The 20,170-nt window shown below is 57.2% G+C and overlaps 1 protein-coding gene across 7 annotated transcripts in view; it reads right to left on the reverse strand.

Moving 5' to 3' along the window:
- The window catches only part of CROCC (ciliary rootlet coiled-coil, rootletin), a 48,406-nt gene that overhangs the window by 17,348 nt on the left and 10,888 nt on the right, over positions 1–20,170 (reverse strand). For 2 of the 7 annotated variants that reach the window (XM_060141293.1, XM_060141287.1), the window contains exons 4-23: positions 18,674–18,874; positions 18,491–18,574; positions 18,353–18,414; positions 18,103–18,268; positions 17,465–17,571; positions 14,271–14,507; positions 13,735–13,831; positions 12,962–13,045; positions 12,280–12,513; positions 11,488–11,687; positions 9,361–9,543; positions 7,561–7,705; positions 6,742–6,888; positions 6,121–6,351; positions 5,172–5,365; positions 4,787–4,914; positions 3,560–3,729; positions 1,515–1,694; positions 616–750; positions 78–221 (exon numbers count right to left, since the gene is read on the reverse strand). In XM_060141293.1, the coding sequence (XP_059997276.1) occupies positions 78–221; positions 616–750; positions 1,515–1,694; positions 3,560–3,729; positions 4,787–4,914; positions 5,172–5,365; positions 6,121–6,351; positions 6,742–6,888; positions 7,561–7,705; positions 9,361–9,543; positions 11,488–11,687; positions 12,280–12,513; positions 12,962–13,045; positions 13,735–13,831; positions 14,271–14,507; positions 17,465–17,571; positions 18,103–18,268; positions 18,353–18,414; positions 18,491–18,574; positions 18,674–18,874 (3,129 nt within the window). The remainder of the gene's footprint in view (positions 1–77; positions 222–615; positions 751–1,514; positions 1,695–3,559; positions 3,730–4,786; positions 4,915–5,171; positions 5,366–6,120; positions 6,352–6,741; positions 6,889–7,560; positions 7,706–9,360; positions 9,544–11,487; positions 11,688–12,279; positions 12,514–12,961; positions 13,046–13,734; positions 13,832–14,270; positions 14,508–17,464; positions 17,572–18,102; positions 18,269–18,352; positions 18,415–18,490; positions 18,575–18,673; positions 18,875–20,170) is intronic. The other 5 variants (XM_060141290.1, XM_060141288.1, XM_060141289.1 and 2 more) reach the window with 4 other exon arrangements.

A 20,170-nucleotide genomic window follows, 5' to 3' on the forward strand; every position in this document is an offset into this window, starting at 1 on the left:
ACGCTTCTGGGTTCCCAGCGGCGTCTAGGCTGCACTGCCTAGGAGGAAGCGGGTGGGTGGACGGGCAGGCAGCTCACCTCACGCAGGCAGGACTCCCGCTGCCGGCCCAGGTCTCGGGCCTGTTCCTGCAGCCTCTTCACCTCCTGCGCATGGGCCGCGGCAGCCTCCTCAAGCTGGGCCCGCAGGTCCCGCAGCTCGGACGTCAGGGCATTCACGGTGCTCTAGGACACACGGGCTCCTGAGACTTGGCACTGCCGTGTCCTCCTCCCCCGCACTCCCAGCCCGCACCGCCACTGATCCCAGCTGCGCCAACTGAACTGTCCATTTGCGGCTCTAGACACGGCCCCTCACGCTGGCCTGCCGGGCCCTCTACTGATCCCTTGACGCCTGGCAAGTGCTATGCACGTAGCCGGTCTCTCCCTCAGGCTAGGGCATTCACAGAGCAGAGCCGTGCCACCTCCCTCCAGTGGGGACTCCCAAGGAAGGGGGAAGCTCCACCGACCGCCTGGATGCAGCCCCCAGGGCAGAGCCACGTGTCCCCCTCGGGCAGTGCTGTGCCCCCCCGATCCCCAATCCCGGCTCCGATGGAGGCCCACCCGCCCCCGCCTGGCCTACCCGGTCCTGCTCCTGCCGGCTCTGAGCATCGCGCTTCTGTCGCTCCATCTCCAGGGAGATGGCGGCCAGGCTGTGCTGCGTCCCCATCAACTTCTCCGACAGCGCCGTCTTCTCGGACTCCTTCAGGGACAGGGCCTGGGCAGAGGCAGGGAGCAAAGGGCTCGGGGTGTTGGGTGGTCTTGGGCATGCTTGGGCCTTTCCCCCACGTTGGCCTCGGAAATGTGCCCACTGGGGGCTCGGGGACCTGACTGAGCCACCACAGGTGAAGCCAGGGCAGAGGTGCAGGCTCACCCCCTCGGCAGCCCCAGGAAAGGGTACAACAGCAGTAACAATAACCTGGACACAGATACAACTCGGAAATCTCACATCCTGAAGCAGGGCCTTTCATTATTCCCATTTTACAGATGAGGCTACTGAGGCTCAAAGAGGTAAAGTGACTTGCCCAGGGTGATGCAGCAGGTGAGGAGAGGAGATGGACGCAGTCTGCCCTGTCTCCATTACATTATGGGAAAGTCAGGAGTTAGTTCTTTCTGAGGAGGGTCAGCTGCTGCATGTGGGCTTCGCAGGGACTGCTCAGAGGCGGTCATGGGGACGCCATGCCCAGCCTGGGGTGGGAGGAGGGATGGGAGAACGTGGGTCAGCTTTTCTGGAACAATGCTCACGGTGTCATGACTGCGGCTGCCACTCAGTAAGCTCCCACCACGTGCCGGGCCCGCTCGCTGGACAGGGGTCTCAGCGACGCTTCACCAACACCCCTTGAACTCCCCCATCCTGAAGATGAGGAAACCGAGGCCCAGAAAAGGACTCCTAGCTCCTAGCTGCTGGGTGGCTGAGCGGGGACCAGCCCCAGAACAGGGGCCCCTCAGGCAGCAGTGGAGGCCACAGCAGGGCTCACGAACCTGCTGCTTCTCGCTCTCGGCCAGGAGGAGGCCCTCGTCGCGCTCCTGCTGCAGGGCGGCAATCTCCTCGCTTAGCTCTTCCTTCTCGGCCTCCAGCCGGGCCAGCAGTTCCTCCCGTTCCCGCTGCAGCTGACTCTGCAGCTGGGCCCGCTCTGCCTCCAGCTCCCGCCATGCCGCCTCCTGGGGGCCAGGCCCACGTGCGTGTGACCCACGAGGCTGGGCCCAGACAGCCCCTCGCCAACCTCGGGGCAGCAAGGGCCGTGGGGCAGGTAATCAGGGAACTACAAGGTGGGGTGGGTGATAATGAGGGCCGTGATGGGGACATGCCAGGAGCAACAGCCTGGCCTTTGGGTGGGTGGGGGGAGGAGGGTGAGGGGTCAGAGAATGTTTCCTGGAGGAAACAAGCAGCCGTCAGTCAGGTAGAGAGAAAAGGAAAAGAACCCCAGGCCAGAGTACAGCCCCGGAGACGACTCGGAGGAAAGAGGAAACATGACGAACAGGGAAACTGTGATATTTAAGGTCACTGGAGCTTGGACTACGAGGAGGACATGGTGAAGGACGAGGCCAGAGCCACAGGCAGCAGCCAGGCCAGACCAGACCAGTGGGCTTTAGGGAGGGGTGACCTGATTTTCAGGACAGTTGAGACGGCAGAGCCTCAAGACACAGTGACAAGGAGCAATCTGAATTTTAGAATAGCGGGTTGCTCAGAGCTTGTGAAAGAGGGACCAGGATTGGGGGTTGGGGTAGAGGGGAGTTGGGTCAGCTGTGAGCAATAAGAGGGCATGGGTCTGGGGGTGGCAGAATAGCTGCAGACAAGAGTACAGGCATGGTGACATTAAGAGGCTGAGTCTGCTGGTGCAGCGAGAATGAGGGAAGGCACAGGAGAGCTTGGCTCCCTGGGGACTGGGTGGGTACAACCCACAGGCAGAGCCCACTTGGGGTCTGAGGGAGGTGCCTGGCCCCAGCACTAGTCCCTAACAGCTGTGTGAAAAGTGTCTCTGCTTCAAATGCTCTGTCGCCACCTGCTGGAGAAGTGATTCTATCCACAAATCCAAAAAGATTACGTACAAGGTGAATGGCGCCCCCTGGTGTCGGGAGCCACAGCCTGAACCTCTGTCAGCAGCAGCCCAGTCCAAGATGAGTGACTCAGGTCCCCTGTCCAGAGGCCCACTCTGGAGAGTATCTCAGTACGATAGTAATAATGACAACCAGCAATTGTGGAGCATTTACAAAGCGCCAGTCTCTATGTTAAGCTCTTGGTAAGGATCATCTCACCTCATCCTCATAAATTATACTATCATTATCCCCATTGTTAAGATGGGGAAATGGGGGACTTCCCTGGTGGTCCAGTGGCTAAGACTCCGTGCTCCCAGTACAGGGGGCCCAGGTTCGATCCCTGGTCAGGGAACTAGATCCCACATGCCGCAACTAAAGATTCCACATGCTGCAACTAAAAAAAAAAAAAGATCCTGCATGCGGCAACGAAGATCCCACATGCCGCAGCTAAAACCTGGTGCAGCCAAATAAATAAATAAATAAATATTTTTTTTTTTAAATGGGGAAATGAAGGCACAGAGACCTTAGGTAACATAACCAGCATTTGGCCAAGATCAGGTTGAAACCCAGGCAATGTAACTCCAGAGCCAGTGTTCTTAGGTACTTCTGTCTTTTGGTGACCTGGCCCCTCGCCTTTCTATGTGCTCTGGTCCCCTGAGTGATCTTTCATATGCAAACTGCACTTCTTAGCAAATTAAAGTGCTTTCGGACTCTACATTAGATCAGCATTTTCCAAATATGGTCGTGGACCCCCTGCATCAGGATCACCAGGGCTGGACCAGATTGGGGCCTGGGAATCTGCATGTTTGATAAGGAGTGGTCCCCGATGGATCCTCCCAGCTGCCCCCAGAGCCCCTGAAACAGAGAAGAAGTTCCATTTCACGGATGCAGAGTGAGAAGGATACTCGCCTGAGGTCACAGAGGAGACAGAGACAGTGGTTCAGAGCCCTCCCCCACCCCACCGCCTGCCCCAACCCAGCTGCCTGAACCTTCTCTCGCTGGAGTCGCTGTAAGTCCTCCTTGTGGACTGCCCGCTGCTCCCGCAGAGAGGCCTGGGCCTCCCGCTCAGCCTGCACCAACTTCTGGGCCATCAGTTCCTTGTCCAGAGCGACCTTCTCCTCTGTAGTTGTTATCTGCTGCCGCAAGCCCGCCAACTCCCCTGCACAGAAGGGATGGAAAGGAGAACCTCCCAGTGGGCCAACAGACTCAGGCCAGGTGAGCAATGTGGGCAAAATCCCAGAGGGGAGAGGGCCCACCGGTATCTAGCTGAGTTCCCTTGGAGAACATTCTTGCCCTCTCTGGGCCTCTGTTTCCCCGTCAACTGCATGGGCCCAGTGGCCCTGTCCCTCTCCCTACCTACCTGGAGTGGCATCTAAAGGATGAAGTGACTGATGAGGATGGCCCCCCAAATGGAGAGGACAGCAAAAACATGAGAACCCCCATCACTGACTGAGTGCTTATCACGGGCAGGCACCTGGCTGAGCACAACACAGCTTCACATCACACCCACGTGGCTTATCCCCAATTTACAGATGAGGAAACAGAGGCTCAGAGGAGACAGGTAACCTCCCAAGGCTGCACAGCTTTCCATGAGGCATCACCTTTACTGACTGACTGCCATAAGCATACTTGCGGGACTCTCAGCACTAATGAAAGTGACCAGGGGAGGGTGCACCCCACAGGGGACAATCTAAAAACTATCCTCGGGGTGGAAAGTCCACCAGAGACCGTCAGCATTTCCCTTCCCGGTTCTGTCTGGCTCACGTGGACGTGGACGAAAAACTTAATTTTCGCGGCCCAAGCAGGTGCTTAGTAAATGTTTGTTGAGCAAGAAAAACCTGTGAGTTCAGAGACTGGGCGGGAATGAGAGTCGTCAGAAAAGCAGCTGATGATGGCTCCGCGGAGACGCAGAACTCTCTAAGCGCCCTGATGATGATAGCAGCCACCGCTGGCTGCAGAGCCAGGCACTGTGCCAAGGTCATGCTTTTCTCACCTCATCCTGGCAAAGCCTCATCACCTCTAACTGTCAGAGGAGGAACCCGTGGCCCAGAGAGGGAAGCGGCTGGCCTGGGACAGTGGCTGGACTGGAAGCCAGGTCAGCCACAACCCAAAGCCAGTGATCCCAGTTTCGGTGAGATCCCAGAACTCTACAGGTTACAGCTCCAGCTCCGGGCTGGAGCCCGGGGTTCCCCACCCCTCACCCCTGGCCTCCCTACCGGTCAGGGTCTCCTTGGCCAGCAGTAGGGCCTGCCCATCTGCTTCCAGCTGCTCCCGCCGGGCCTCGAGCTGCGCCAGCTGCCGCTGCACCTCAAACAGGCTGCTCTCCAGGGCTTCCTTCTCCAAGCTGCAGCACGTACGATCCCTGAGGCCCCGGGACCCAGCCTCCCGGGCCCCAGGACACTGTGAATCCCAGGGCGTGGCCAGCCATGGGCCAGGCGCCAGCCCACCTGCCCAGCCGCGCCCACGCTCCCCGGGGAAGCCTGAGCCCAGGCTGAGATGAGCTGGTGACCTGGCCCCTGGGGGCCCGTGCTGGACGTGGCTGGCCACGGGGTGGCTCCGTCAGACCCCCCAGGGCGGGCTGGGCAGAGCTCAAGGCCTCACCGCAGGCGTGTGGCCTCCTCCGACAGGGTCCGGCCCTCACGCTCGGCTGCTGCTAGCTGCACCGCCAGGCCGGCCCGCTCCTTGGCCAGCGCCTCCTTCTCCCGGGCCGCCCGCTCCGACGCCTCCGTCTGCCGCTGCGTCTCCCGCCGAGCCTGCTCCAGCTCGTGCTCCCGCCCGCTCAGCTGCCGGGAGAGCTGGCCCCACCCCGGCGCTGTGAGCACCAGCCCTGGAATCCCCCAGCCTGCTTATCGGGCATCACCCCGACCCTGGGCCGGACCCGGCCCTGGCAGGCAGGAGACCAGGTTCAAGCCCCGGTTGTACCCTGATGTGCTGTGTGAACCTGGACAAATCACAGCCTTCTCTGGACCTGCAGTGCACGCACATGCAAACATAAGGGTCGTCACTTAGTTTGGGTGGCAACCAAACACTTCCTGCACCCCAAAATGTCCAGAGAAGCTGAATGTATAAGAGAAAGCAAAGGAGAGCTGTGCTGCAGGCCTCAGAAAGGGAACCTAGAGCCTGGCTCCCTGCACTGCGTCGTCTGTTCCCTAGAGGCCCCTCCCAGGAAGCCAGGCCCTCCAGGACAGACACCCTAAGATCCCTTCCAGCTATGATTTCCCAACAAGTCTAAGATTCCAATTCTAAAATTCTCTACCAATTATATCACTAATCTTTACTGAGTGGTGATTCATTTCTGTAAGTGCTTACACCGTATACTCTTCAGAACAACGCTTTGTGGTAAGAACTATTAGCCCCATGTTACAGGTGGGGCCACTGAGGCACGGGGAGGTCGGGTAACTTGCTCAAGGCCCCCAGCTGCCAGAGGTGGGGCTGGATTTCAGCCGGGAAGCAGGCTCCTGAGCCTGTGACGTCCCCCAGGACAGAATGCAAAAGGCCGGGAGCCTAGAACCCCTTCCCCACCTGCTCCCCAGACCCCACGTACACCCACCTGGGCCAGCTGCTCCTGCAGCCGGCAGCGCTCCTGGTGCAACTCCGGGAGCTGGCGCTCCAGGGCCCCCCGGGCCTGCTCTGCCGCCCGCAGGGAGCCCTGCAGGCCCTGCCGCTCCACCTCGTGCTCCAGCCGCAGCTGCTCCAGCAGCACCTGCCCCTCCTGCGCGGAGGCGGCCTCGCGCTCCGCCTGCCGCTGCCGGCCCAGCAGGGCTGCCTTTTCCTCTTCGAGCTGTGGGGGCCAGGCGGAGGCGAGTGACCAGATCAGCCCAGGCCCTCATGGTCCAAAGAGGTCCCACCCGGGACCAAGGATGCCTTCTCCACCCACCCATTACAGCCAGCACGTGGGAGGCTCCCGGGGGTAAGGGGCGGTGCCCTAGGGTGTGTGGACACTGGGGAGGAGCAGAAGGAAGGGCCCATGGAGCTTCTTCCCTCTCAGACCATGAGAGAGAAGACAGACAGACAGAAGGAGTCAGAGACAGAACAACAAGACAGAGGGACAGAGGTGTACAGGGAGATGTCGGGGTGTGGGCCTAGGCTGGGCCTGGGGATGCCTCAGCGGGGTTTCTGAGCGGGGAGGACAGGTGGGCGAGGCAGGAAGGCCTGATGGCACACAACATACCTGGGCGACAAGGCGGTTCAGACCCAGCTTGTCCTGGGCAAGACTCTCGTTCAGGGCGCTCAGCTTGGATAAGGAGTCCCGCAGAGAGGCCTCCTCGGCCCTCAGCTTGGTCATGGAGAGCTCAAGCTCCACGCGGCCAGCCTCAGCCTGCAGGGTCGGGACCAGGGCGGCCAGAGACGGTCAGGCGGGGAGAGATGGAGAGAGATGGGAAAAGACGTGCAGAGACATGGAAAGATAAGGAGAGATGGGGAGAAAGGCAGAGAGATGGGAGAGGCAGGAGGTGACGAGAAGAGGCACGGAGAGACAGGGCCCCCAGAGACAGGGCAGGGGACACGAGGAGGGAGATAGAACATGAGAACACGAGACAGAAACAAAATCCCTGCAGACGCCCTGCTGCCCACGCTGCTGCACACCCAGAGCCATGCAAGGACCAATGAAGCTGCTCCCACTGTGGGGCGCGGCCAGAGGTCAGAGGGCACCCCAGAGTGGGGTCTAGGGTGGCCTTGCTCAGGGCCCAGACCACAGACAGCAGGGCAGGCACCGACCAAGATCTGTGCCCCCAACCCTCACAGACCCCAGGACCTGTGTCCAGAGATGGGACTGGATGACCTGAGCTGCAGGCCCTGCCCCAGAAGCATCTGGAAAAGCAGGGATATGACCAGTCCTAAAGGTCAGTTAACTTATGGCTGGGATCAGAGATCAGTGTGTGGCCAGGGTCAGAGGTGAGCCTGAAATAGGGGTCAGTCTGCGCCCAGAGTGAGAAGGCCTGGGGCCTAGGGTAGAGGTGGGTTTGTGGCGGTGTGGCAAACGGGGACCCACCTTGGTCAGCGCCTCGGCCACCTCGGCCTTCTCAGCCTGCAGCATGTCCCGCTGAAGCGTGGTACAGCTCAGCGCCTCCCTCACCTCCACCAGCTCCTTCGCCAGCCCTGAGCGCTTCACTTCCAGCTGCTCTAGTTGTCTATGGCTGTGGGACAGAGGGTGGGGGGGTGCCCCATGTCACTCCCCTACCCTGAGTCTCCCATGGCCAGACATGCTGGAGCAGCCAGGGGCCAGGCCCAAGGCAGGAGCCTCATCCACAAGGACAGCCAAGCCCACTGTTGGGCCTCAGTTTTCACATCTGCAAAATGGGGTAATGCTCGCCTCATAACGTTGTGAAAAGGATATGTGTCCTGGGATTTCCCTGGTGGCACAGTGGTTAAGAATCTGCCTGCCAATGCAGGGGACACGAGTTCGACCCCTGGTCCGGGAAGATTCCTCATGTCACAGAGCAACTAAGCCCGCGAGCCACAACTACTGAGCCCATGCATCACAACTACTGAAGCCCGCGTGCTCTAGGGCTCGCGTGCCACAACTACTGAGCCCATGTGCTGCAACTACTGAAGCCTACGCACCTAGAGCCCGTGCTCCGTAACAAGAGAAGCCACCACAATAAGAAGCCCACGCACCGCAACGAAGAGTAGCCCCCGCTTGCCGCAACTAGAGAAAGCCCGCCCACAGCAACGAAGACCCAACGCAGCCAAAAATAAATAAAATTAAAAAAAAAAAAAAGGATATGTGTCCTTATTGTACCTGACATATCTCTCCAAGGGCCTTCGGAAACAAGGATAATATCCACCGCCACAATGTACTAAACATCACTGTTACTAATGCCTCACAGAAGTAAATAGTGATGTGGTTAAGAGATTAACTCTGAAGCCCCAATGACTGAGTTCAAATCCTGGCTCTTCCACTAACTAGCTGTGTGACCTTGGGCAAGTTACATAACCTCTCTGTGCCTCAGTTTCACCATCCATCTCATCCAAATGGAGATAATAATAGCTCCTACATCACAGAGTTATCATGAAGGTTAAATAAGAGAATCTAAGTGCTTAAAGTGGTGCCTGGGGCTTCCCTGGTGGCACAGTGGTTGAGAGTCCGCCTGCCGATGCAGGGGACACAGGTTCATGCCCCAGTCCAGGAGGATCCCACATGCCGCGGGGCGGCTAGGCCCGTGAGCCATGGCCGCTGAGCCTGCGCGTCCGGAGCCTGTGCTCCGCAACGGGAGAGGCCACGACAGTGAGAGGCCCGCGTACCGCAAAAAAAAAAAAAAAAAAAAAAAAAAAAGGTGGCTGGTACTTAGTAATATAAGTACTGATGTTATTATTATAACTTTAAATTTAAAAATTATTAATGTTATATTAATATTATTGTTAATTAACTTAATTAATAATACTAATGCTATATAGTTAATATAACTACTGTTATATTCGGGTTTTTTGTTTTTTGGCTGTGCTGCAAGGCATGTGGGATCTTAGTTCCCCAACCAGGGATCAAACCCACGCCCCCTGCAGTAGAAGCGCAGAGCCTTAACCACTGGACCGCCAGGGAAGTCCAGTTGTTATCATCATCCACACTCTACCTCCTACCAGTTCTCTGATCTCAGGTAAATGACTAAACCTCCCTGAATCTCAGTTTCCTGAAATGGGTCTGGTGAGAAGACCCTATAGCAGAGGGGTGCCATGAGGCTCCTCGAGACGGTAGAAGGCCCAAGACACAGTCAGTACTCCCTAGCCCCCAGGGACAGTCGGGAGCCCCATGGCCCACCCAAGCGGCCCTGGCAGGGAGCCAGAAGCCACTCACCTGCGCTCGAGCTCCCTGCGTGTCCGTGCGCTGTCCTGTGCTGCGTCCTCCCGCTCTTCCTCCAGCTGCTCCCGCTGGCGCCGCAGCTCCTCCTGGGCTGCATGCAGCTTCTCCCGCTCCTGCGGTAGCTCCTCAGCCTGCTGCTGGGCCACCTGCAGGCTGTGGGCTAGGCTGTCCTTCTCCCTGCAGGAAAAGGGGAGGGGGAGCTGAAGGGGATGCAGAGGCCACTCCCACCGGGGAAGACGGCCGTGCTGCTGTCCTAGCCAGGAGCCACATCCTCCCATCCTCCGAGGCCCCGGCCTCTAGAAAGCCTTCCTGCCCCTAAGCATGGCCCACTCATTTCATCCACGTCTCCCTGGAGCTGACTCTTCCCGGCATAGGGCACTCAGCTTTCCTTCTACCCCAACCAGCCCACTTGGAGGCCCAGTGGAATGGATGGAGGCACTGGCGTTATCTCCAACTACCCCACCAGGTGAAGATGCCAGGCTAGGTTCCTGAGACATGTGGGCAATTTTGCTGCCAGCTCTGCTAGACCACGTGACCAGGAAATGCCCCCTACAGCACCCTATGCCCCTCAATTCTGGGAGGCTCAATAGAGCTGGGTCTGTCCAGATCCCACAACTGCCTGCTGCCCAGGCCAGCAACACATGGTAGCCAGGGCAGGGGAGGGAGGAGGCTCCTTCCAACGCAGGGGTTTCTAGCTCAGGCTTAGGGCTGATCGCTATCATATCCTCCACTGCCGCCCCCCGGCGCTCAAAGTGGCAACCTGTAAATATTGATATATTAGATACGAAGGCTGGCAGTAGGTGGGAAAAAATATTCGACTATGGGCTTCCCTGGTGGTGCAGTGGTTAAGAATCCACCTGCCAATGCAGGGGACACGGGTTCGAGCCCTGGTCCAGGAAGATCCCACGTGCCTCGGAGCAACTAAGCCCGTGCGCCACAACTACTGAAGCCTGTGCACCTAGAGCCCATGCGCCGCAACAAGCTACCGCAATGAGAAGCCCACGTACCACAACGAAGACCCAATGCAGACAAAAATAAATAAATGAGTAAATAAAATTATCAGAAAAAAAGGGTGGGGGTCAAACTCTGTCCAAGTTTAAAAAAAAAAAACATTTGACATGAAATTAAGAAAAATAGTAGAAGGCAAAATGAGGTGTTCGGGCTTCCCTGGTGGCACAGTGGCTGAGAGTCCGCCTGCCAGTGCAGGGGACACGGGTTCGTCCCCGGTCCTGGAAGATTCCACATGCCGCGGAGCGGCTGGGCCCGTGAGCCATGGCCGCTGAGCCTGCGCGTCCAGAGCCTGTGCTCCGCAACGGGAGAGGCCACAACAGTGAGAGGCCTACATACCGCAAAAAAAAAAAAAAATGAGGTGTTCGCTGGGAATCCAACTACATAAAAAGCCCCTTTCCTTCCAAGGCATGGGAAGCACTGGTTTTGCTGTCAGATGGACCTGAATCCTAATTCCTACCCCAGCCACGTCGCTGTGTGACCTTGGACAAGTCTCTCAACCTCAGGACAGTAACAGTTGTGAACTGCATGAGTTTGATGGGAAGACTAACTGAGATAATACACAGGAAGCACTTGGCAATAAGCCTAGCACATAGTAGGTATACTGGAAAGGTTTGCAAACTGACTGCCGGGAAACACAACCGGAAGCAAAGCCAGTGCATTAACAGGGGTAAGGATGAGCAGGGGAAGCTGTGAGGAGGTCCCATCTTTTTATTTCCCCTCAATTTTTCAAACTTTTTATTACGTGGTTACATTTACAAAGAGAAAAACCAAAAAACAAGCACCCAAATAATCAAAACAACCAGGCAGCTAAGAGTGGATAATTTCTTGTCTCCAAAATCTCCGAGAGACAGAGTCGAGAATAACAGTGTCAATATGGCTCTTGGAGATGATGGAAATGTTTTATAGTCATATGTCCTACTTGTTAGCACTTGAAATGTGGCTAATGCAAACATTTACATTTGTAAATGTTTACTTAATTTACATTTGAACAGACACATGCGGCTAGTTATGACCATATTAGTGCAAATCCGCATGTTCACAGGCTCTGGCTCGTGTTAGGCCCAGACGCTGACTTATTCTCTGGGCTCCCCGCCTCTGACCTCCCCGCACCTGTTCAGGAGGTCGACGGCACTGCGCAGGCGCTGGGCCTCGCGCTGTGCATCCTCCTGGGCCTGGGTGGCCCCGTCGGTCTTATCCCGAAGACGCTGCAGCTGTTCCTCAAGGGCACGGCGCTCCAACTCGCTGTCACTAAGCTGCTTCCGCAGGGTGCCCAGGAGGTCCTGGCTGGCCTCATACCGCCCCCGCATGTCCTGTGGCATATGGGAATCACTGAGTGTAGGGGAGCCCTGTGAAGCACCCTCCCCGCTCTCCGCACGATGCACACCAGCCTACGCTGCGGCCTAGGCCTGGGTCCAGGCCTGGGGCAGAAGAGTGGAGCTACGCCCCCAGACTCAGTTTCCACTCCCCTGCATTGTGCCCTCACCAGCCTTCTGAGACCTCTGCAAGGCCTCTGAGCCTCCATCTCCCTGGGGTCCCCAGGACACCAGACAAACCGCCAAGCACACTCCTTCCCCTCCCCCACTTCTGACGCCGCCCCCCTCCAAACACACACCAAGGCTCTCTGGCTCTGTGTGGGAACCCCATCTCCCTTCCTATACCAGGCCTCTTACTCCACCCCGGGCTCCGCCCCCAGCTTCTCAAGCCCCTCCCACTCTAGACTCAGATTCCTCCAGTGCTCTCAGCCACCTCCATGGGTCCTGACTCAGTTGCCGTTTCTCAAGACTCTGACTCTAGCCTGAATGCTCAGGCTCCTCCCCTAAGACCCCGGCTCCGATCAAGGTTGCCCAAGCCCCTCCCCGCTGGACTCGAGCTCCGCCCCAGGACACTCAGGCCCCTTCTCACCTGGACCTGCAGCTGACGCTTGTGCAGAGCGGAGTGAATCAGGGCTAGTGTGGAGGAGTCCGAGCAGGCAGGGGATGGGCCTCGGCGGGGGGAACGGCCACGGCCGGGCGAGGAGCGCCTCGGTGGGGACGGGGTCCGCGCCCCCGAGAGCCCCCGCAGGCTGCCGTCCGATGCGGCCGCTGTACGCTCAGAGCCACTTAACTGGACGCCGCTCTCCATGTCTGACAGGACGGCCTGAGGGTGGGTTAGGGAGGCAGAAGGAGAAGGGGAGCTGCGGGGTTAGGTGGGCAAAGAAGCCTCGGGAGGCAGTGGGGCCACCAGGGTCCTCATGTCTAGCTTCATCCCTAACCCTGCAGCACTTTCTCACCTCCGCTAGCTCACAGCCCTCAGCCCACCAGGTAAGGCCTCCCATTTACTGGGAAGACATGATTCAGCGTTTCTCACAGATGGGCAGGGAACATGCAGTGCCTCCTCTCCAACGGGGAACTCCCCCGGGGTGGGGGGCAGGGGGTGGCAGATTTTGGGCGGAGCTAGCAGGGGTGTTAAACAGCAGCCTAGGTTTCCAGGGCCCCCAACCACTTGCAGTTCAGCTGAAGGCCACCAGGGGTCGTGGTGGCCCAGGACTACCTGGCCTTGCCCTGCCTAGGGTTCCCACCCCTTCTGGCTTCTCCCGGCTCCGAACCTGTGCCAGGTCCCTCAGGGTCTGCTGCAGCCCCTCTCCATCCTCCGTCTCCGGGGCCGCCTGCTCCTGGAGCCGCAGGGATTCCTAGAGTGGTGTTGGGGAGACAGGCAAAGAGGGGTCAGGGTCTCTGCCCTAGTCAGAAACCCCACCTTCGTCTCCCTCACGGGACTACCACCAATCAGTTGGCCTCGAAGGCCATGCCCAGGGGCCAGCAGCTCGGTAGACCCCACAGCGACCTCAGTTTCCTCACTGAACAGACCAGGCCCAGAGAGATGTGGTGTCCTGCCCCAAGTCACACAGCCTATTGGAGGAGAGCTGGACGTAGAACCCAGGCCAGACCCCACACAGAAGGATGACCAACCCAGGCAGTACCCTTGAGAGGGGTCCCTCTGGTGGGGAGGCAGCTGAGTTCCAAAAGAAAGAGCCCTGGGCTAGCAGGGCACAGGCATGAGTTCAAGTCCTGACTCCCCAGCTTAATGGCTCTGAGACTCTGGACAAGTATTTCCCCTTGGGCCTCAGGTTCCTCACCTGTATAATGGGGATCATGCTACAGAACTGCTGAGAGGATGAAATGGGATAAAGGAGGTGAATGTGCTCATCACTAAAGCTGGCACCCACTAGGCACTCACACTAAAGCTGGCATATACTAGGTGCTCAGTTAATGAGGGGTGAAACTGAGTCTGAGTGGGATGCTTGGGGTTGGCCCAAGCTACCCAGCCCTCAGCCTGTGTCCATGGATCTGGTCGGTCCCCCCGCCCTGCCCTGCATCTCACCAGGGCCTCAAGCTTCTCCGTGAGGGCCTTGTTGAGCCGATCCTTTTCCAGATTCTGGTTCTGAAGGCGCTCGACTGTCAGGGCCAGCTCAGTCACTCTGGAGGCAGGGGAGCAACACAGGTGAATGGGAGACCCACCCAGCTTCTCCTCAAACCCACCAGCTCTGTGTCCTTCATGCTTCCCCAAACCTGAGGCAGGGACCCTAGGATTCGCCTCCCTTGCCGTGTGACCTGAAGTCACTCTCCTTTCTCATCTCTAAATGAGAATGAGGTGGCCACCCACTTTGTCTCACGGGAAAACCCCTTGGGACTAGTCTAGGTCTCAGGAGCAGAGGCTGAACTGTTTGTGATGTGCCCTGGGTAAGAGCCCTATGAACCTCCATCTCCCCCTCTGCCAAACGGGGTGCCTGGGGAGACTGGCTGAACTCACACAGGGGAAGGGCCCATCCCTGTTGAGCAGACGCCCCCTCCTCCCTGTATATCCGGGCGTACACTCTGTGGGGAGGTCTGCCTCGCGTGGTGCCTCTGGGCGCCCACCTGGCACTGAGGTCGGCTTTGTCCAGGTTGCTCTGCACCTGCAGCTGGGCCAGGTCCTTCTCCTGGAGCACCTTGTCCCGCAGCTGCTCCTCCAGCTGGGCCTGCAGCAGGGCCTGCTTCTCCAGGGACGCCTCGGCCCGGCTCTCGGCCAGCCGCAGGCCTGCGCTCAACCCCAAGCTCGCCTCCTGGATGGCTCGTGAGGTCCGGGCCAGCTCCCCTCCCAGCTGCAGCAGGTCCCTGGTGTAGAGAACACAGGATGGGGACGGGATGCGGGGAAGGGCTCCCAAGAGTAAATTAAAACTACAGTGGGATGCCATTTGTCGCTATCAGACTAGGGACAAAAAGTCACATAATGCAGTGTAGGTGAGGCTGCGGGGAAACAGGCTCTCCCTACGCTCCTGGTGGGAGGGTGAGTGTAACCACACAGAGGGCAATTAGAAGAACTCTGAAAATTATAAATGGATAGGTTCTAGGACCCACGGACTCCATCGCTCAGAATTTATCCTACAGATATGCCCCAGAGCAAGGAAAATGACCTGTGTATAAGGGGATCCACTGCAGCCTTGCTCATGTAAGAAATACTGGTGGCAACCTAAATATCTATCGAAAGGGAGCTGCTATCGCCTTTTCTTTTTTCTTTTGGCCACCGCGTGGCTTGCAGGATCTCAGTTCCCAGGCCAGGAATTGAATGCGGGCCTCGGCAGTGAAAGCCTGGAATCCTAACCACTAGGCCACCAGGTAACTCGGCAGGGAGCTGCTATTAAAAACATACATCCCTTCAATGGAATACTCTGGAGCCAAGAAAAACGAATGGGGAAGCTCTTTAGAGCCTGATGTGGAACCAATTCCCAGCTATAACTATTGGGTGAACAAAGCATCTTCAAGAACTGCAAAAAGGGAACTCCCTGGTGGTTCAGTGGTTAGGACTCTGTGCCTCCAATGCAGGGAGCATGGGTTCAGTTCCTGGTTGGGGAACTCCCACAAGCTGTGCGGTGTGCCCGAAAAAAAAAAAAGAACTGCAAAGATGAAATTCTCCCAAGAGTGTATAAAAGAAAAGTGGGGGCTGGGGGGGGAAACGTACAATCTGCTGTATTTGCTTGTATCAAATGAGCCTGAGGGCTCCCCTGGTGGCACAGTGGTTGAGAGTCCGCCTGCCGATGCAGGGGACACGGGTTCATGCCCCGGTCCGGGAAGATCCCACATGCCGCGGAGCGGCTGGGCCCGTAAGCCATGGCCACCGAGCCTGCGCGTCCGGAGCCTGTGCTCCGCAACGGGAGAGGCCACAACAGTGAGAGGCCCTCGTACCGCAAAAAAAAAAAAAAAAAAAAAAAAAAATGAGCCTGAGTGTCTGGGTCAGAGGCAGCAGGAAGAGTTGAGTTTTCACCATACACCCTTTTGAAATTTGAACCTTGTGCATGTGTGAGTTATTCAAAAGCAAGATGTTAACATTTTAAATGCTAATTAAAAATTAGGTATTTTAAATATATCAAATAGGTTAAATCCTCCCCTTTCCTGAATGAACTGTACCACTGGGTACCTAACGGTAAGAAGAGGAAGTGCCTTATTATAGAAGAATTCCAGTTAATACATGAAGAAGTGACAGAATGAGACAATCATGATTCTGCAGCCTCTGACGAATGTCTGGACCTTGGCATTGAGCGTCAAGGGCTGCTAACGCACAGACAGAGGCTCCTGATGGCAGAGTACACACGGCGCTTATGAAGAAGTCTTGTCAAAACAAAACACAACAACCCGAACCTGAATCTGATCAAGCCTTAAATCCAACATCCAATTTACAGGGCACAACCCTGTTAAAGGTGTTAAAGGACACCACAGAATCCAGACTGTGGGAATCTCTAAGGACAACTGTCCCGGTTTCCTGAACAAATAAAAGAGACTTGGAAGACAAATCAGCCAATCACACTTTGTGAACATCTATGGATCCTGATTCAAAGAATTTTAAAGACAAAAAGTGAAGAAACACCATCAGTGACACTGATGAGTCAGCTGGAAATTTGGATACTGAGAGAATAGTAGATGATCTCAACAAAAGATCATCGCTCAAACAAATGTTTAAGGCACAAAAGGAAACAAACTGGTCGGCCTGCCTCTAGGCTCTCCCCTCTGCAGCCTCACCTGCCCAAAGACCAAGCAGGACCAAGTCCCCTGTGGCAGGAGGCCTCTGAGGCTCTTTTCCAACCTGACCTCCTTTCACTTGCCTTTTGCTTCAACCCCACTGGCTGCCATTTTCTCGCACCTCCAAGCCTTTGCTTCTGCTGCTCTGCCTGGGGCGCCCTCAGCTCTGCCAGTTAAAACCCCGCCCATCCCTTGGGGTCAGAGCAAATTCCACCTCCTCAATGAAGCATTTTTCCGACCTCTCCACCCCTCCCAGTTTTCTGAGCATCCAGGACATCCTTTCTGTTCCACTCTCACGTCTCTAACCACTCACTTCCTCAGTCTAGAGGTTGCAAGTTCCTTTTTTAAAAAATTTAATTTAATTTAATTTAATTTTTGGCCACACCACACGGCTTGTGGGATCTTAGTTCCCCGACCAGGGAATGAACCCCGGCCCTTGGCAGTGAAAGTGTGGAGTCCTAACCACTGGACCGCCAGGGAATTCCCTAGAGGTTGTGAGGTCCTTGTTAGCAGAAGCTGAATATCATAGTAGATTAAAAGCAGGAACTGCAAATCCTGATTCAGCCACTTACTTACTGCTGTGTGACCTTGGGAAGGTCACTCTACCTCTCTGAGCCTCAGTGTCCTCATCTGTAAAATGGGGATCATTCCAGTTCCTACCTCATAGGGACACTGTGGATATGAGATGAAATAAAATGTACAAAGAGCCTAGCTCAGAGCAAACACCTAGTAAACCTTTACTATTTACTGGTAATGACTAGGAAACAGTAAATTTAGTAAATACCAAATAGTATTTAGTATTTAGCCTTAGTCATTTGGTCATAAATAGCCAATTTAGCAAGTACATTAAGTAAATACTAAGTGACCGCCATGATCTTGGTAAGAGTTAATTATTACTAGTTGCCTCTGCATCTCCGTAGGGCCCGGCACACGGTAGGTGTTTTGGGTCGGACCGAAGTTCAACTGAGTTGAGTTGAATTCAGTGTGCAAAGCAGGGTTGTCTCCCGGCTGCTGCAGCGTCTCCCCGAGCTGCCCCTCCGCCGGCCAGGCCTCCTCACCTCTCGGTGGACATCTTCACCTCGCTGAGCAGCCGTCGGGCCCCCACAGCCTGCCTCCACAGGAGAAGCAGGCGGCTGTGCTCCTGGCTGAAGTAGGCGTTGAAAGACTGGAGGGCAGAGGGGCTGAGTGAGGGGCTGGAGCGGGGGCGGCCCACTTCCTGCCCCAGCTCTGACCACCCCGGAGGCTCCCAGGGGGCCGGCTCTGGGCCCGCATACAGGGCTGTGCCGGAGCTGTATGGTCACCAGCTCAAGCCTCCCGCTGGCTCGGGGAGCTGGATTTCAAAGCCTCCACGGACTGCAAGCAGCAGTGAGGGAGGGCAGAAAGCGCTGGGGACCGAGGTTTGCATCCCAGCTGCCAGCCAGCTGCATGACTGGGCAGCTATCCAACCTCTCTTTAGAAGGAGGATGATGACACTTTCCACATATGGTTACCATGAGGAACAGAGGAGAAATCGCCTGCCTGGCACTGGCACGTGGTATGTGCTAATCAAGACTATTATTATGACAACCATTTACCTCTACTAAAGGGCTCACCTGACCAGCAGGGCCCTCCCTCCCCCTCCCCCTCCCCCTCCCTCCCCCTCCCCCACCCCCGCCCCCATAGGCTGTTCCCCTCGGGTCAGCTCCCCGGTGCCCACCTCTCCCTCGCGCCTCCACGCTGCCTCCCGCTGCTCCAGCTCCTGGCGGCTGCGTGTCCAGTCACTGGTCACCTTGCGTATGTCCTCACTCAGAGCCTGGTTGGCCGAGTTCGCCTGGTCCAGCTGCTCTCGGAGCATAGAGTTCACCTGGGCCAGGCTGGCGCTTCTGGGTGGGGGAAAAGGGACCAGTGGGTGCGTGGCCAGAGAGGACAGCCCTGCCAGCCACGTGCTATCCCCCGCTGTGTCCCACCTCTGCTGTTCCTCCTCCAGGCGGATGAGGGCGCTCTCTAGGTCATGGCTGTGCTCTGTGGCCTAGGTGGGAGAAGCGGGGGCATTAGGCTGGGCAACATGGAGGGAAGCGTCTGCCCTGCCACAGCCCGGCACCCACCCTCAGCCGCTGCTGCCCCAGCTCCGCAGCTCTCTCCAGCAGCTGCTGCTCCAGCTCCGAGGTCTTCTTCTTGTACTGGAGGATCTGGGGATGGGTGGAGAGTGGCCGGTCAGCCCCAGGGGGCATGGGGGCCGGGCCAAGTGAGCGCAAGGGTGGGCAGGAGCAGGAGTGGGTGGCCCTGACCTTGGCCTGCAGCCGCTGCACGAGCTGGGCCTGCCGCTGCTGGCCCTCCTGGTAGGCCTGCAGCTTGCGCCGGTAGGAGGCCTGCTCCTCCTGCAGCTGCCTCCGCAGCTCCACGCTCTGCCGTGCCAGCCCCCTGGGCTCCTGTGTTTCCAGCTCCCCAGACTCCAGCCGCACAGCCTGCTCCAGCTGCAGGGAAGGGCCCTGGGTGAGAGTCCTGGGCCCCCCAGGAAGGCAGTCACAGGCCTCTGCAGGGGGCGCCAGGCTGGACCCGGACCCACAATGCCTTGCAGGCACATGTGGGCAATACCATGATGCAATGCACGTGTGCACGGGTAATGCAGCCGTGCATGGACACACAGACTGGACAAGCGCGGATACACAGACTGGGTGTGCATGGACACATGCAGGTGGGCCCACAAACGTGTGCATGCAAAGCACAAAGATGCACCTGGGATAAACCTTAAAGGCCCTGGGTACACCGCGAGCCTCTCCTCCAAGACACCCAACCCCCTCTGGTGGATAATTATTGGATTCATGCCCCTGTCTCCCCACCCCCACCCTAAGTGAGCTCAGAAAAGCCTGGATTTTGCTCCCCATTGTATTTTAGAACAGTGGCAGTAGCAATGTTAATGAATTAACAGCATGAGCACACGTGAATACATTCACAGGCATCAATACACGTATGCATATCTGAGCTTAGAGACATGCACGCACATAACACACAGAGGCCGCCTAAAACACCCCGAAGGTGACACAGATGAATTCATCCCGCCCCCACTCCCCACATACACAGCACTCAGGTTTGTAAGAGGTGCGCACATGGGTTCTAATATAAGGTGTGGTTTATTAATGCCCTCTCAGCCCAGCCTAGCCTTGGGCTCCCTCCTCTCCCTGGGCTCATGGGAAGCCTCTGCGGTCGCCGCCCTTCCCTTACCCACAGGCAGCTTGCAGCCCCTTCATCATCAGACCCTGGGGGCAGAGGCAGGATGCCTGCCGGCTCTGACTGCCTCGCTAGCCTGGAACCCCCTAACACCCTTAGGTACCCGCTGGTCCCAGGGGGCCCCTCAGCCTCCTCCAGCTGTTTGGAAGGGAGGAGGGAGGAGGCCGCTGAGGACAAGCAAGAACAACAGAGGAGCGACAGTGCCCAGGGAGAACCAACAGCACGAGAGCCCAGCCCAGTGCCTGGCCTGCAAAAGCCCGGGCAGGGTATTCACACGCCCACCCACACTGGGTCCCAGGGAAGCCAATGGCAAGGGCAGCTACTCTCACCCACGCTAGTAGCGGGGCCAGGCCAGGTCAGCCCTCCAGGCCTGTGTTAAGCGGTATGGCAGGAGAGACCCAGCGAGCCACCAAGCTGAGAGGCATCTCCAGCCCCACCCCTGTTGCAACAAATATAGAAATGGAGTTTTCCCTCCCCTGAGAACAAGGAGAACAAAGGGAACAGTGAACAGGCTAGAGAAGAAACATAACCTGGCCTGAAAGAGTTAATCACTCCTC

Source organism: Lagenorhynchus albirostris, chromosome 2 (assembly GCF_949774975.1).
Source record: "Lagenorhynchus albirostris chromosome 2, mLagAlb1.1, whole genome shotgun sequence".
In the NCBI taxonomy this organism is placed as follows: Eukaryota; Metazoa; Chordata; class Mammalia; order Artiodactyla; family Delphinidae; genus Lagenorhynchus; species Lagenorhynchus albirostris.